General features: G+C 35.6%; 2 protein-coding genes across 2 annotated transcripts in view; both read right to left on the bottom strand.

Annotated features, from left to right (window-relative positions):
- The window catches only part of LOC123658897 (unconventional myosin-IXAa-like), a 41201-nt gene extending 34692 nt beyond the window's left edge, over nt 1–6509 (bottom strand). Inside the window, 2 exon segments of the mRNA XM_045594187.1 lie at nt 2777–2920; nt 6429–6509. Coding sequence (XP_045450143.1) covers nt 2777–2920; nt 6429–6464 — 180 coding nt within the window. The 5' untranslated portion in view covers nt 6465–6509.
- A 7282-nt stretch (nt 6510–13791) lies between these two features.
- LOC123659112 (Krueppel-like factor 6) lies at nt 13792–14810 on the bottom strand. Its single transcript, XM_045594375.1, has one exon. It carries the CDS (start codon nt 14770–14772, stop codon nt 13921–13923), a length of 852 nt encoding a protein of 283 aa, XP_045450331.1. The 5' UTR covers nt 14773–14810; the 3' UTR covers nt 13792–13920.
- Between the last annotated feature and the right edge of the window lie 243 nt (nt 14811–15053).

The raw sequence follows: 15053 nt of genomic DNA, 5'->3' as shown, positions 1-15053 counted from the left end.
TGAATGGTTAAATAGAGTATACTCTATATAACAGGACGTTCGCGGTGATTTCGTTTACATTAAAAAACTTTATCAGATTGTTTGTTTCACTTCTATGAGTCAGAGTGATACTTTATAGCCTAAAAAAATTCTCAAAGAACTTATACTTAACTATTTAACACGTGAAGTTACTTCTTTTTAAAGATATTTAAATAAAAATACGATCTCTTTTTAATATTAAAACCTTACTAATATAGGTTTTTACATTATTTTATACTAAAATAAATAGATTTTTGTCCAAAATAAGTTAAATTCAATTCTTGGCTTGAAAACCAATAAAATAAGTTAAAACATAGACCAACTTGTGCAATACTAATTTTTATAATTACACTGCACACTGCTCATTAATAAAACTTTGTTGAATAATTCCTTAAAAAAAAGGAAAAAATCTACAAAAACCGAAGTTACTAAAAGCGAAGTTTGAAAATAGCAAAAACAGGTTCATATATACATATAAAAAAAAAACTAAAATAAGACAAACAATAATTCTACGCAAATATAATAATTCTTGCAACTGTTAGGAAGTTCAGATAGTGTGGAATTCGCACAAGTAGCTTCTAGTAACGGAGCAAAAAATTAATTGATGATATTTATCATCAGTGACTAATCTTGTCTTACGTTGGGATTGTATTACTATTGTTTCGAGTAAAATGTTTAAATGAACATTTTGATTAAAGACATCACACTAACAACTTGTTTGTAGAGGGACCAAAGTTTAAACATTTTGGTTTTAATAATAATCAGTTGCCTTGCTAGAGTTGCTTTTAATATAACAATATGTTTGAGGAAGTTAAACTAAAAATTTAAATATTCACACTATTCAAAGTAAATAAATTTATATTATAAAATATTAAAATACAATGACATCTATTTCATTTAATTAAAATATAAACATGGTTTATGTATATTACAATGTCAATTGGAATACTCGAAATCTATGAGTTCTATGGAAGAGTTTTGAAAAATTATTTTTGCATAGGCAACCTTAAGGTTTCAAAACATCTCACTAAACCACCAATAAAGTTTGTCTTGCATGTAAGTTACTGGCAGGCATCAGCAGGAGATAAAACGCCTTTTTAACCGACTTCCAAAAAAGGAGGAGGTTTCGACTGTATTTTTTTTATGTATGTTACTTCAGAACTTTTGACTGGGTGGAGCAATTTCGACAAATTTTCTTTAAATCGAAAGGTGGTGTGTGCCATTTGGTCCCATTTAAATTTATTTGAGATCTTACAATAACTTTTCGAGTTATATCTAATAATGCGTTTTTACTTGACGCTTTTTTCGTCGATCTGCGTTGTATTATACCGCATAACTTTCTACTGGATGTACCGATTTTGATAATTCTTTTTTTGTTGGAAAGGGGGTATCCCTAGTTTGGTACTATGATAAGGAAACTAGGATCTGATGACAGGATCCCAGAGAAATCTAGGGAAACTCTCGAAAATCCGCAATAACTTTTTACTGGGTATACCGATTTTGATAATTTTTAATTTAATCAAAAGCTGATGTTTATCATGTGGTCACATATAAATTTTATCGAGATCTGATAACTACTTTTTGAGTAATCTTTGATAACGCGTAGTTACTTGACTATTTTTTCGTCGATCTACGTTGTATTACTCGTCGATGTAATTGAAGTCGGTTTTTTTTTTCGTTTGCGAGCAAACACAATTTTTTTATTTATTTATATTTAGGAGACAAATAATCGTATATTACATCATTATATTATATTTATGACTAATTATAAAAATTGAAATCAGTAAACTTCCACTATTAATTAAACACATAAGAGCACTACACTACAGCCTTCATCACTTCAGCCTACCACAGTCCACAGGTGGACATAGGCCTCCACAACGCGTCAGAAATGGCGTCAACTCATTTGTATTTGCCCATAGTCACCACGCCGGGTAAGCGGGTTGGTGACCGCAGGGCTGGCTTTGTCGCATCGAAGCAGCCTTGCATGAATAATATTGTTTATAAAAAAACAAACAAAAACATGTAAAAAATATTTAAAATGTAACATAAACAGAGGTGAAAAATCCATTTTAAGCAGGCATAACATCTTTTAAGGATTTGCTGGATGTCCCACTTATTCTATTGTGCAATTAAAAAGATCTATTTCCTGTAATGCTTGCTTTAGTACATGTTTCATTTTAACTTGGTTGCAAATATAAATATTTAACAGATAAACTTCAATAAGCATATCATAAGCTTTTATTATATGTTATACTTCATTATATTGTGTATTGTTTCTTTCCGGACCCCCGACACAGGAGAAAATCCTACTGGGGGCCGTTGAATGTGAAGAATTTATTTATTTATATTTATATGTTATTCATTAGTGTATTTATTGGCAACTAGCGAAACATATCATTTAAGTCATTGGACCGAAACCAAAATAATAACTATTATACTAAACAAACTTATAAGTATAAAAATCAACATAGGATATCTGGTAACTTAATCATATTGTGAGAAAAATAGGTATATAAATATAAAGATTTGAATTTCAAGTATTATATATTTAATTTAAGTTATTTAAACAACTTTTTTTTTAAGTACATTATACTTTTGCTGAAAATTATAATCAATTTTTTTTTTTTTATATATCTCTTACTTGAAATGTACAAGATGTGTAGTTCAGAATATTATTAAATTGACATTGTGGTGTCCAAGTGTCATTACATAAGAATTGGTTTACAAATGTTGCAAAAATGAAGTATACACATACCTCTGCCAATTCATAAGGTCCCCCGGATCCATTGTTCAAGTTAAGTTTGTCAGCAATGCAACAAACTATCTCTTCAGAACTTGTTTGCTTTGAGGCTTCGACTGACAAAGCTTCATATTGTGCAGAGAGCGCTCCCACAAAGACCTAAAATAATATTTGTAAATTTAGAAATAAATCAAAAAGAAGATTTTTTTGTTTCTCTCATACAAAACCAACAAAAAAAAAATGTTTACAAAAATATTTAATTTATTGTACACATTTTTTTTATACAACAAGGCCATCAAACAAGCACACTGCCTGATGGTAAGTGGTTACTGTAGCCTATAGACCACGTGAACACAACACTACTTGAGAGTAGTATTATCTAGGTATGATCTTCTGTAAGGTTGAAGTACTTTACCAGACAGGCTGCTCTAAATTTGGAGCTATATATTTCTTGCTGTGTCCTACCTCAACCAATAACATTATAATGCTTTAATATATAGAAAATAATGTTGGAACTCCGCACATGACAAATGTCAGTATAAACCATATGAATGTTTATAGAAACATACTCATTTCTGGATACTTAGCACAGGATTCACATATGATCGATCGATTATTTGTGAGCTAATGATGGGAACCGGTTTCATAAAAAACCTAAAAAAAACGCTTTTTGTTAAACCGATAATCACCAGTTTTTTGGGTTACCAGTAATGACGACTCTCTCTCCAAATGCTCTTGCAAGCTTCAAATAGTTTTTTGTAATTTAAATTTTCTCATCTAAAGTAAATTTAAAACATGGATCATTTTTATGAGTAGTTGATAGGAATAAATAAATAATAAATAACTTAACTAACTGAGGTTGGGCACAGTAGGAATTTCCTGCTCAAAATATGGAGCAGCCCGACTGGGGTCTACTACCTTTCGACCTTACAGAAGACCACAGCTAAATAATACTGCTTTCAAGCAGTATTGTGTTCCTGTTGGTGAGTAAGGTGACCAGGGCTCCTTGGGGGGATTGGGAATTGGGTCGGCAACGCGCTTTCGATGCTTTTGGTATTGTAGGTGTCTATAAGCTACGGTAATCTCTTACCATCAGGTGAGCCGTACGCTTGTTTGCCGACCTAGTGATATATAAAAAATAAAATAAAAAATAAAGCCTTTTATTTCTGGTTTTTGTGCAAAGGATTGATTACAAAAAAAAAAACAATAAAAATAGGTGACAAACAGATAGAGTATATCAACTAGTACTCATATTTAGGAAAACAAATAAGTTTCGACCCAAAATGTAATGAAAAGGAAATTGAAAGATGAATCAAAAATACTTGGAATAAGTATAGGAGTCAAAAAGAAACACTGAAAAGCGACCTACCAATCCAGCTCAAAAAGAAAGTGATGGACATGTGTATACTCCCTACATTGACCTATGCATGCCAAACATGGAAGTTTCCAACAAAGGCGAAAAGATTAATAGTTACATGCCAAAGAGGGATGGAACGGAGTACGGTGAAAATAAAAAAATATATAAAAATTAAACCACTCTCAAATTAGAAAGACGCACTCAGTCTGGCCCAGAAACTTAAATGGAAATGGGCTGGCCACGTCGCCAGACTGGAGGACGAGAGGGGGGGCATCCCAAGTAACCACATGGAAAGGTTGATAGGAATAATGTATCTCAATATGATGTGTATACCTCTGGCATAAGAATCCTTGGATATCCCGTTTTAATATGTAACTAATTTTGCAGTACAAAAATGTTTAAGAATGGCTTATGAACTATTTAGAAACATTACATTCATTATCTTGTTTGCGTAAAAATGCCAAACTAAAAGGTTAATCAATTACTAGGAACTATTTACTTGACAATAACAGTGAAAAGTGTAAGCTATGTGCTAAAGTAATCAAATTTGGAGGAGGAACCTCATATAGATCATATTAAGATAAATAATATTACTTAAAAGAATCCTCAAGTTACAGTGGATAGAGTAGGAGATGGTGACCAGCCAAGTAGCACACAAAGAACCTCTATTAGAACTACCAAACAAAACAACAAAAATCCTGCATCAAAAAGAATATTGACAAATATTTTACTATTATTACTGCCATGATTGCCATGATTCTTAGAAAGATCTTTGGTCCTACGAAACGAGAGGATGGAAGCTGGCGAGTCCGAAAGAACGCCGAATTACAAGAACTTATGACTGAGCCTGATACTTGGAGAAATTAAAGCACAACGCCTCCGTTGGCTTGGTCATGTAGGAGGAATGGGTGAGAAACGAGGACTGAGGAAGGCTTACGTGGGCTGACCATCGGGCTGACGCCCGGTTGGACGACCTAAGTATCGCTGGTGCGATCAAGTTGAGGTGGACCTGTGCGCATTACAAGCCAATAATAATTAGCAAGAGACCGCTCAGGACCGGGCAAGATAGAGAGTTCTCGTCTCGGAGGCCAAGACCCACTTTGGGGTTTCAGCATCAGAGGACTGGTGAGTAGTATTATTGCCATGAACTTTTAGCAATACTCTATAGTTGAGGATGAGAGTTTTAGGAATTGTAAAATTGTTTCACTGACCACTGATTTGTAGTTCACTCAAAGCATGGATACTTTGCTAACCCTGACTGCACATTTCAAAAGCAATTTTTCCTATAGAGAATCGACTACATGTAATCTCTTTTACACGACAAGTAATATGAATGTAGGTAGTTGAAAAATAATTATGCATCATTATGGATAATTCATAGAGTATTTGACAGATCTTTGTCAAAAAATGGGGGATAATAAGCACCAACTTTGGGTTACAAAAAAAAAATCATCAAAATTTGCACCTAGTAACAAAAAATACAGTCTAATTTGAACCTCCTCTTTTTTTATTGAAGTCAAAAAGCTAATAAAACTAATTTTTAATAAAAGTAACTAGTATATTTATTGATGTCCAAAATTGTAATTGGTTCACATCACTATTGTGAGCCATTAAAATTCTAATAGTAATAAGTATTCTAATAGGCCATGAAATATTAGATATAAAAGCAACTTCTTTTATTTAAAAATCTTAAAAATGAGGTGAAATAAATAATCTGTGGATAATATCTAAAAATGTATAATAAACTACACATATTAAATAAAATAATGAAAGAGAAAAGATTTGAAGCAAAGCACATTTAAATTAATTTGAAAGTAAAGTCTGTTCTTAAATTTTTTATTTAATTTCATTTTAAGTATATCTGTGGTAATTATCAACACAAGTGTTTGCTTAAAAGTTTCTAAAAATTAACTAACACTGTAATAAATTTGATTATTAATGTACTTAGTAACCAAATTGTAATTTTTGCCTATATTAGAAACCACTTTATTTCTTTTACCTATTTATCTTTCTCATAAAATAAACAAATAAATATTTTAAAAAAATTAATTATTATAATGCCATATTTATTTGTTAACTTCACTCATTTCAAAGTAGTGATAAAAAGTTGACCAAAGGTCAATTTAAATTATGCTATCAGTATAAGACAGCCAAAAAGAACATCAGAGGCACCATAACTCTGAATTTTTTTGGAGTATACCATTATTTTTAACTATTATATTCAAAATATTTTCGTTTTATAAAAAACTTTCGACAGATTATTGGGCTCATTTTTTAAGATCTAATAATATTTTTGAAAATTTTACTGACCTGCACAATATATCTATGATTTTCAGCATGAGCCATCCTGCTTCATTGTACACACTTTTAATTTATTAGTAAAGAACTCAATCTCATTTCTGACACAACACACTGTTAAATGTCTTTTAAAAAAATCACTTCTTTTAACATTTTTGTAGGTATCAAATATTATTGAATGACTTAATTTACACTTTTTGTTCCGTCAAATTTTAAGATTATCAGTTATCGTCGTCGCGTCAACGATGTTTGCAGAAATACTGCAATGTGATTGTGACCCCCCGAGAGCTGCACAACTTGTAGTCAACCGTGACAAGATCACGATTTGTCATATCCATATATATATGTCACTTCTTCTTTGTCGTGAATTCCAGATGCTAGCCGGTCTGCAGCAGAGTTTTAAACATTCGATTTTAGTTTGAAAACAATCTACAAGGAAGAGAAATCTCAGATGTGGGTCACATGCTGATTAAATTGAAACGGCCCAGCTTGTTACTCTCTTAACGAGTTGACATGTCACACACAACTCAATTAATCACAAAAAATGCTGTCTTCTTTTCTTTATTTTTTATATCTTCTATGTCAGTGCAAACTAACAATGTAACACAAAATTGCAACGAAGTCGGTGTATTCAACAACCTGTTATTTGTCATATACAATTCTCACTTACACACCACGTAATCGTACCAGAAGCACAATTACTTTATAATTATACTTAAAATCGTGTACAATTTCTTAAAGACTCTTTCAGGTTTTAAAACATATTTCAATTTACTAAATTTTATATAGAAATTGAACCACCATTTTTATTTGTATGTAGAGTTGAATTGAATCGTGTATCTTATTGATAACTTAGCCCTGTCAAGAATTTTTATCTTTCTTAGTAAAGACATTGCACTTGCTTACAACATTATTTAGCCGTGTTATACTCAAGCATAGAGTAATCTGTAACTATACCATAAATACTTTTTACTTTTGTTGATTTAACAAACGAAAGATGTCGGAACATAAGCCTACAATATATTTTGTTATTTTTAGCATTTTTTGTTCAACAAATAATTATACAAAATGTTAATAATATGTATATTAGGAATGGTATATTTTATTACGAGATAAATATTAATGTGCATGTACGAATTTTTACTTGTTGTAGTAATTATAAAATGAAAAAAGTTTGGAGATATTTTTTATTATTTCAACGTTGACCTTGTGCAAGGAGAAAGGGTTTGTTCAAATGATTGGTTGGATTCATAGATATTGTACTTATTTTAATTAAACTACGAAACTTATATTTATAATTTGTCAAAAGAAATTTGGTAATTATTCTTATAGAAGAATCCATGTTATAAGAATGTCAATTTGTTCAAGTAATTAGTATGAATTAAAATTTAGTAAATCAACGTATCCTATGTCAAATTTTAATCGAGCACAATTATATTTGAAACGAATATAGCATACACCAAATTATATGTTCATCATATAAAAAGTTTTGTTATTGAACTTTACTTTTCAATCAAAGTACAGCATGGAGCTTGGAGAGAAGGAGAACAATCGCCGTAGAAAATAGTGTCCCGGAAATATCGACGAAATAGCGTAACGCTGCGATCGCTAAATTGCGTCAATAAAAGCGCGAGCTGTTGTGCGCTAATTTGAAATGTGTGAATGAAAATCTATCAACGTTTAGTTCGATCATTTTATGAGAAATTCTTTCCAAGCTCCATGAACTACAGCAACGTCTGCCACAAAGGTATAAGAGTCACTTCACATAATCTGTTCAACCATTTTTAATAAGTATAATATGCTGTTTATGGAGTATATAAAAAATAAACGTTTGAAATCTTCTTTTTTAATCGTTTTGCTTATGAAATCAATAGCGTATTAACTACATAACTATATGTATATAATGGTCAAACGCAATAGTAACGGGTTAAGTCTGATCACCCATATAGAAAATAATTTTGCAATCATCGTTTAAAGATTTATTTTTATATTTTAGAGGACGACGATATGGACCACCAAATACTTTCCTACGCTTGTTGATACTTACACGGATGTCCGGTACGTCACTCACGTACGTCACGTCATATAGCGTTCTTATTTTTGTATATTTTAAAGTTTCTCACAATGACATCCCCTAAAACGTGTGCCTATGTCTGTAATGTATAAAATCTAAAGGTTGTCCAACATTCACTATTCAGCCACAGTCCACACCGATAACCAACATTTACAACATAATGGTCCAAAATCCCCGGCCCTCCAGAACTTCCTTATTTTTTGATGGAAAAAATATATACATATACCTCACTCACTCTTACTCACTTTAGCCTATCGTAGTCCACTGCTGGACAGAGGCTTCTTCAAGTTTGCGCCAGAGATCCCATTTTTCCGCAATCCTCATCAGCCTACACCGGCAATCTTACGTCAGATCGGCAGTTACGGTAGATCGTCGGTACAGCGGGCCAGAGGCCATCCTACACTGCGTTTTGCTGCGTGTCAAGACGTGTTACTTTCGTTTTCTCGCGAATAGTCTCATTTCTAATCCTATTTTTGATAGAAACCCCAAGCATAGCAAGTTCCGATGCACGTTGAGCGACTTTAAGCTTGTGGACCAGTCCCTTCGTAGGAGTCCACGTCTGAGCACCGTATGTTAACAAAGGCAGGACGCATTGCTCTCTCGACCTCCTTCTCGAAGTTGCTACGGCCAACTTGGATGGTATGCCCTAAGTAAACATAATCCTGAACAACTTCAAGAAGGGTACCATCGACCGATACCGGTCTCGGTATGGCTTGGTTGTTAAGCATAACTTTCGTTTTGTCCAAGTTTATACCGAGACCGACTCGTCGAGAGGACTCTTTTAGGCTGCCCAGCATTTCGCCTAGCTCATCCGACGTCTCCGCAAATATGATGATGTCATCGGCGAAACGAAGGTGCGAGATGTACTCGCCGCTGACGTTGATGCCCTATTACCCCCAATCCAAGGTCTTAAAGAGATGCTCCAGCGCATTGGTAAACAGTTTCGGTGATATTGCATCTTTCTGTCTTACCCCGCGCCGAAGGAAAATGGGTCTTGTTTTTTGGTCTTGGACATGGACGGTAACGGTAAAAAAAATGACTTCAATTAGTATGGGGGGTAAAGCTATTCGCGTCCGTAGGAATTATCTACCACTACCCTACACGTGCTCCCTGGGAGGTGCTAAATGAATAACAAAGCCGAGAGTGCCTGCGGAAGAAACCGTGGGCAGTGCCGGCACGGGCAATCCCGTGACACACACACACACACACACATAATATACTCACCTAAGAACACCACACTTATACTACACAGATACACTCTCACAGACCCTCATAGGCGCAAGAGCGTACATACTAAACATGCACCTATACAACCTAAACAACAAGGATAAACATAACACTTCTGCAGGGATGATGTGGGGAAGTTCCTGCAGACCTTCCGACGCCACAATAAGCGAGGGTTGGCCTTGGAACGAGCGTAGTGTCTATAACAGGTTCGGTAACATCTACGCTCACTTCCACGAAGACCGCACTATCGCACTGCCAAATCTCGGTACGGACGAGAACGTCCCTAGTGACCTAGGCAGTGCAGAAAACAAAATGGTGGAGGGACAGCCGGGCCCCAGTAAGGAGCCTGTCGTCGACACCGGCTCGTCGGAGGAGGGTCTCCAAATAGACCTAGGTGATATCTCTAAGGATAAGCCAGGTGATATTGACGACGCCATCCTATCTAGTGATGATGGCACTGCCAGCTCCACCTAAAACCCAAGCGCTGTGGGGCAGCAAGGATAACAACCAGCGAGATGAGGACTTTGTTTCATTTCTACTCGCAACTAACTTTAATGTTATAAATAAAGCATCTGAACCAACCTTTGTAACGTCGAGATCCCAAACTATCATAGATCTAACTCTGGCGACCGAGCATGTGTCCGAATATATTTCAGATTGGCATGTGTCTGACGACGACGTATCGTGTTCTGATCACCGTTGAATCAAATACAACCTAGAAGTTACGCTGACGTCACCTAGACCCCGCTGTGACCCTCGGAAGATGGACCGCGGTAGGTATGAGCTTCTGACAGCGGAGAAACTCAAAGGTGTCACACTACCTGACAACCATGAAGGTACAATCATAGCAACCGGGTAACCGACTGCCCAGTCACCAGCTTCGAACAAACATGCCCACTTTCATCACCTAGAGCGCGATAGTTTCGTAAAGGGCACTGGTAGGGACCGGAGCTCGAAAAGCTACGACGCAGGGTGAGGAAGTTCTTCAATAGAGCAAAGAATACTCGTCTAGAACACCACTGGGATGCCTACAAGCAAGCCCAATATCACTACAAAAAGCGCATCAGAATGAGGAAGAAGGAGTGCTGGAGGCGCTTTTGTACCAACGTTGAAACGAACAATCAGGCAATTAGAGTCAAGAATATACTGTGCAGCGAACCGGTGCACAACCTGGGATGCCTGAAAAAACCGGATGGAACCTAAACCAAAACGGATCTGGAAACTTCAGAACTGTTAATAATTACACACTTCCCAGGATGCCAAATCGAAAGAAATGTGGTATGGGAGGAAGAGTCGAAGAAGACACCTGTAATGGTGGACTGGATCACCACCAAGAAAATTGTCACACATGACAAAGTAATATGGACCATCAACAGTTTCCTTCCATACAAGTCGGCAGGACTGGATAAGGTGTTTCCAGGCCTGCTAAGATGGAGTGATAGGAAACAAATCGTCCACCTTGTCTCCATATATAGGAGTTGCTTAGCTTACTGCTACACTCCTAAGATATGGAGGGAAGTCAAGGTAGTCTTCATACCCAAACCCGGCAAAGCAGACTTTTTTTATTTATTTACATGTGATATACATCCACGGGTTTATGAACCCATGTCCTTTTTTATTCTTAAAACATGCAATTTTTATTTTTATTTTTTTTTTCTATTTCAAGGTAGGCGTTACTCAGCAACATCGCTGTTCAAGTCAGACTATGTTTTTAATGTCTCCAAAAGAGACGTGAGTCCACCGACCGGTTCTTAATCTAATGTATGGTACAATTTTTTTTTTTTGTATTATTATTATTTCCTTATAATACTATACTTATATCTAGCCTAATCTTACATTATTTACATGCGTAATAATCTTTTTCTTAAAAATATATTTTTTAATATTATCTATATTACTACCAACTTACTCCTCCCAAGCAAAGCAACCTATTCGAATTTTATTTTGACATCTCGAGAATACTCTCAACGACGGCGGTGTCTCTATTATGAATCGCTATCTTGAGACTATGCTCGAGGATGTCTTTTTCCGTAGCCTCCGCCGCCCTCCCGACGAAACGACAGATCGCGTCATCTCTGTAGTCGGTGTAGTAGACACAGGCCTTGGTGTGTCTAGTCACCGCGACTATCGGCAAAGGAGACTACTCGCAACCAAAAACATTTAGACCTATTAACCTTACCTCCTTTCTATTGAAAGTTCTGGAAAGGTTAATAGATCGGGAGCTGAGGAGCACAACTCTAGTTGAGCAACCTCTGAATCCCAACTACCTACTCAATGGGCAAATCAACGGACTCTGTCCTACATAGAGGGCAATCTCCATCATGAAATATAAACCTTAGGCACCTTTATCGATATTAAAGGGGCCCTTGATAAAACTAAGTTTACCAGCATAAGCCGGGCTCTGACTAAGCATGGAGTCAACACCACAATTGCCGGGTGGATTGACAGCATGCTAAAGTACATGGCCATCCAATTCACTGTGAATGAAACAACCAGAGGCGAACTTGTGATGTTCACAAATAAACGGAATTTAGGGAACCTTAAACTCCCTAAATTATTTGGCATCAGTCTTGCCCTGACCAAGGAGGTCAAGTATCTTGGAGTAATCCTGGATAGCAAACTTCTTTGGAACAGGCATTTAGACTCAAAAATCAACAAAGCCAGCATAATCCTCTGCCAATGCAAACGGCTCCTCGGCAAAAGCTGGGGCATATCACCTAAAATTACTCTATGGCTTTACAAAACCATTGTCAGGCCTATAATCACCTACGGAACGGTAATATGGTGGCAGAGAACAGAACTTACAACCGTTAAAAATAAGCTCCGGCGGTTTCAGAGAATAGCATGCTCTGCAAACATTGGCTGCATGCGTACTGGCCCCACGGCAGCTCTATATTAAGGAATTATTTGTCATTGTCGAATTTAAAAAAGAATGTAAAAAATAACATAGGTACTCATTCTTGGGCTTTCTTCTATTACAATTAAGATTTTCTTAAAGTTAAAAAAATTCATAATTAAAGAAAATTTGTGATAAAGTTGTTTGAAGTATTTCTAAGATTAGGCAGGTATGTCAAAAAAACTTACAATGGAATTAGAGACTTCCAATCTTCTTTAAGCCTTGTCCTAATATATAAGACTATTTTGCAGTATTGGTTAAAAAAATATTGTAATTTAATATTTAGAGGTTAATTAACACCAATAAGTATTACATTTTTAAAAATAAAAATTACGTAGATTTTTGTAATAAAATTTACTTAACTACAATGTAGAGTCAACCATTATTTTATTATTTTTGGTTATCTAAAAGCTAAGTACAAAACAATATGTTTAATTATATACAAAGTATGAGATACTGCCGCCCATTAAAACGATAATAAAATAAAATAAACATCTAGCTGACTAATCCGAGAATTACTTTTAAAAAAACCACGCACAGCAGTATTCGAGATTCATACGGTCAACGTAATTAATTTTACACATAGTTGTTATAATTGTAGTATAAAATAATAATTATATTGGTAACTTTTAAAATATTTAAATATTTTAACATTTGAAATAAATGCATAATAATCTAACAGGGAACTACTATTCTTTCATCTAAAGCTTAATTTGATTTTTAACAATGTTATGGCTTTATCCATACCAAATACCAATACATATAACAAAATAGTAAAATTATCATGCGAAGTAGGTGCTTAACTATAATTTGTTAATTTGTTTGATAAAATACTTACACTATTAAAAAAATAATTCAACTTCAATTACATCGACAAGTAATACAACGTAAGTAGACGAAAAAAATTAACAAACGCACTAGTCGCGATTAAGATTTTCGAAGGTTAACCTCGATTTCTCTGGGAGGCTATTATCAGATCTTGGTTTCCTTATCATGGGACCACCCTTGGGATATCTCCTTTCCAACAAAAAAAAAAGCAACAAATTCGGTTCACAAATGTCAATGTAATCCGCGAACACACAAATATATATAAACTCCCTTTTCTAAGTCGGTTAGTAAAAAGCTCTTACACTTGTTATATAAATACTAAACTCAACAGTAAATTTCTTAAGTCTTGGTAATGTTTGTTATAAGTAGGTACGTAACGGATTTTATTATAATTACTAATATTCACTATTTAAAACAGAAAATATAACGCGCCCGCGCGATTTATGGTCTTTTAACACAGGTGTATTGCAATAACATATTCACATCAGTCTTCTATTTCTGTATGATTGGGTAGACGCTCGTTTGGCAGCGGCGATGGCGGCGGCCGCGCGGCGAGCGTGGACTCGTCCATGTTTTGCAAGATGGTCCGAGCGCGCGAACCTCTTGCCACATTCGCTGCACCGGTAAGGTTTGTCTCCTGAATGGCTTCGGCGGTGGCGCGCTAGCTCATCCGATCGAGCAAAACGCCAACTGCAGCTCCCCCACGTACACCGATAAGGCTTCTCACCACTGTGCCGACGTAAATGCGCGCGAACATGCGACGCTTTGGCATATAATTTACTGCATTCTTTCACCGGACACCGGAACGCACCGACTTCTGGACAGAATGTTGGCTCTCCCCACGTTCGCACTTTCGTTTCTGTTGTAAAACATCGCACTTTTTCGCACGTTTTTTCTGATTTATTGGGAGAGTACTGAATATCTTGCACACAAGTTGATTCCAAGTCGATCCCGAGAACAGATAGCCTTCCTAGAGCAGAGTCACTGTCGCCATCTGTAGTATTTCGGCTTGATTGCATCACATCATTGGATTTGTCACTTGTCAATGCTTCAAGAAGATAATCGTCTAAATCTATATTCTTGTCTAAATCGTCGAAATCGAAAAGTATATTTGAGCTATCTTCAAAAGTGGAACTGTCTCTATTAAAGTCATTCAAACCGTGAACGAACGTATCGCAATGAAAATCTAAATCGTTAAGTTGCCAATCGTTGATGTCAGGATTCAAGTTCGACGGTAATTCGAAATTAATAAGACTCTCTGCCGGTGAATACTCGAACATTAGCATCTCCCCTAATCCCTCGCTCGACATACCGCTATTTTCGCGATACATTTTAAATCTAGAAAGAAAGAAAAAAATGAAGGTGCGCTTCTAAAATGTAAAAAATAATAATAGTCGTACTTACACGATTTAAAAGGACTATAATTTTTAATTTTTAAATTTTATTTTACGACACTATTAGAAAAAATTAGAAAAATATTACTGGTAAGGCACAGACAGGCGCATGCGGTGCGTCCTGTGGCTAGAGTGAGTGATCGTACCCGCTCCGGACAGAGACACGGACGCGCGGACGATAAGAGCGATCCACGATTATCGGGCAGCCTGCGCCATCG

The sequence above is a fragment of the Melitaea cinxia genome, chromosome 13 (assembly GCF_905220565.1).
Source record: "Melitaea cinxia chromosome 13, ilMelCinx1.1, whole genome shotgun sequence".
Taxonomy (NCBI): domain Eukaryota; kingdom Metazoa; phylum Arthropoda; class Insecta; order Lepidoptera; family Nymphalidae; genus Melitaea; species Melitaea cinxia.
The sequence above is the reverse complement of the archived record's forward strand: the minus strand, read 5'-3'. Positions and strand labels throughout refer to the sequence as shown.

Bases quoted from the DNA above. Each gene is read 5' to 3' on its own strand.
- LOC123659112 (XM_045594375.1), bottom strand. From the start codon at position 14,772: ATGTATCGCGAAAATAGCGGTATGTCGAGCGAGGGATTAGGGGAGATG.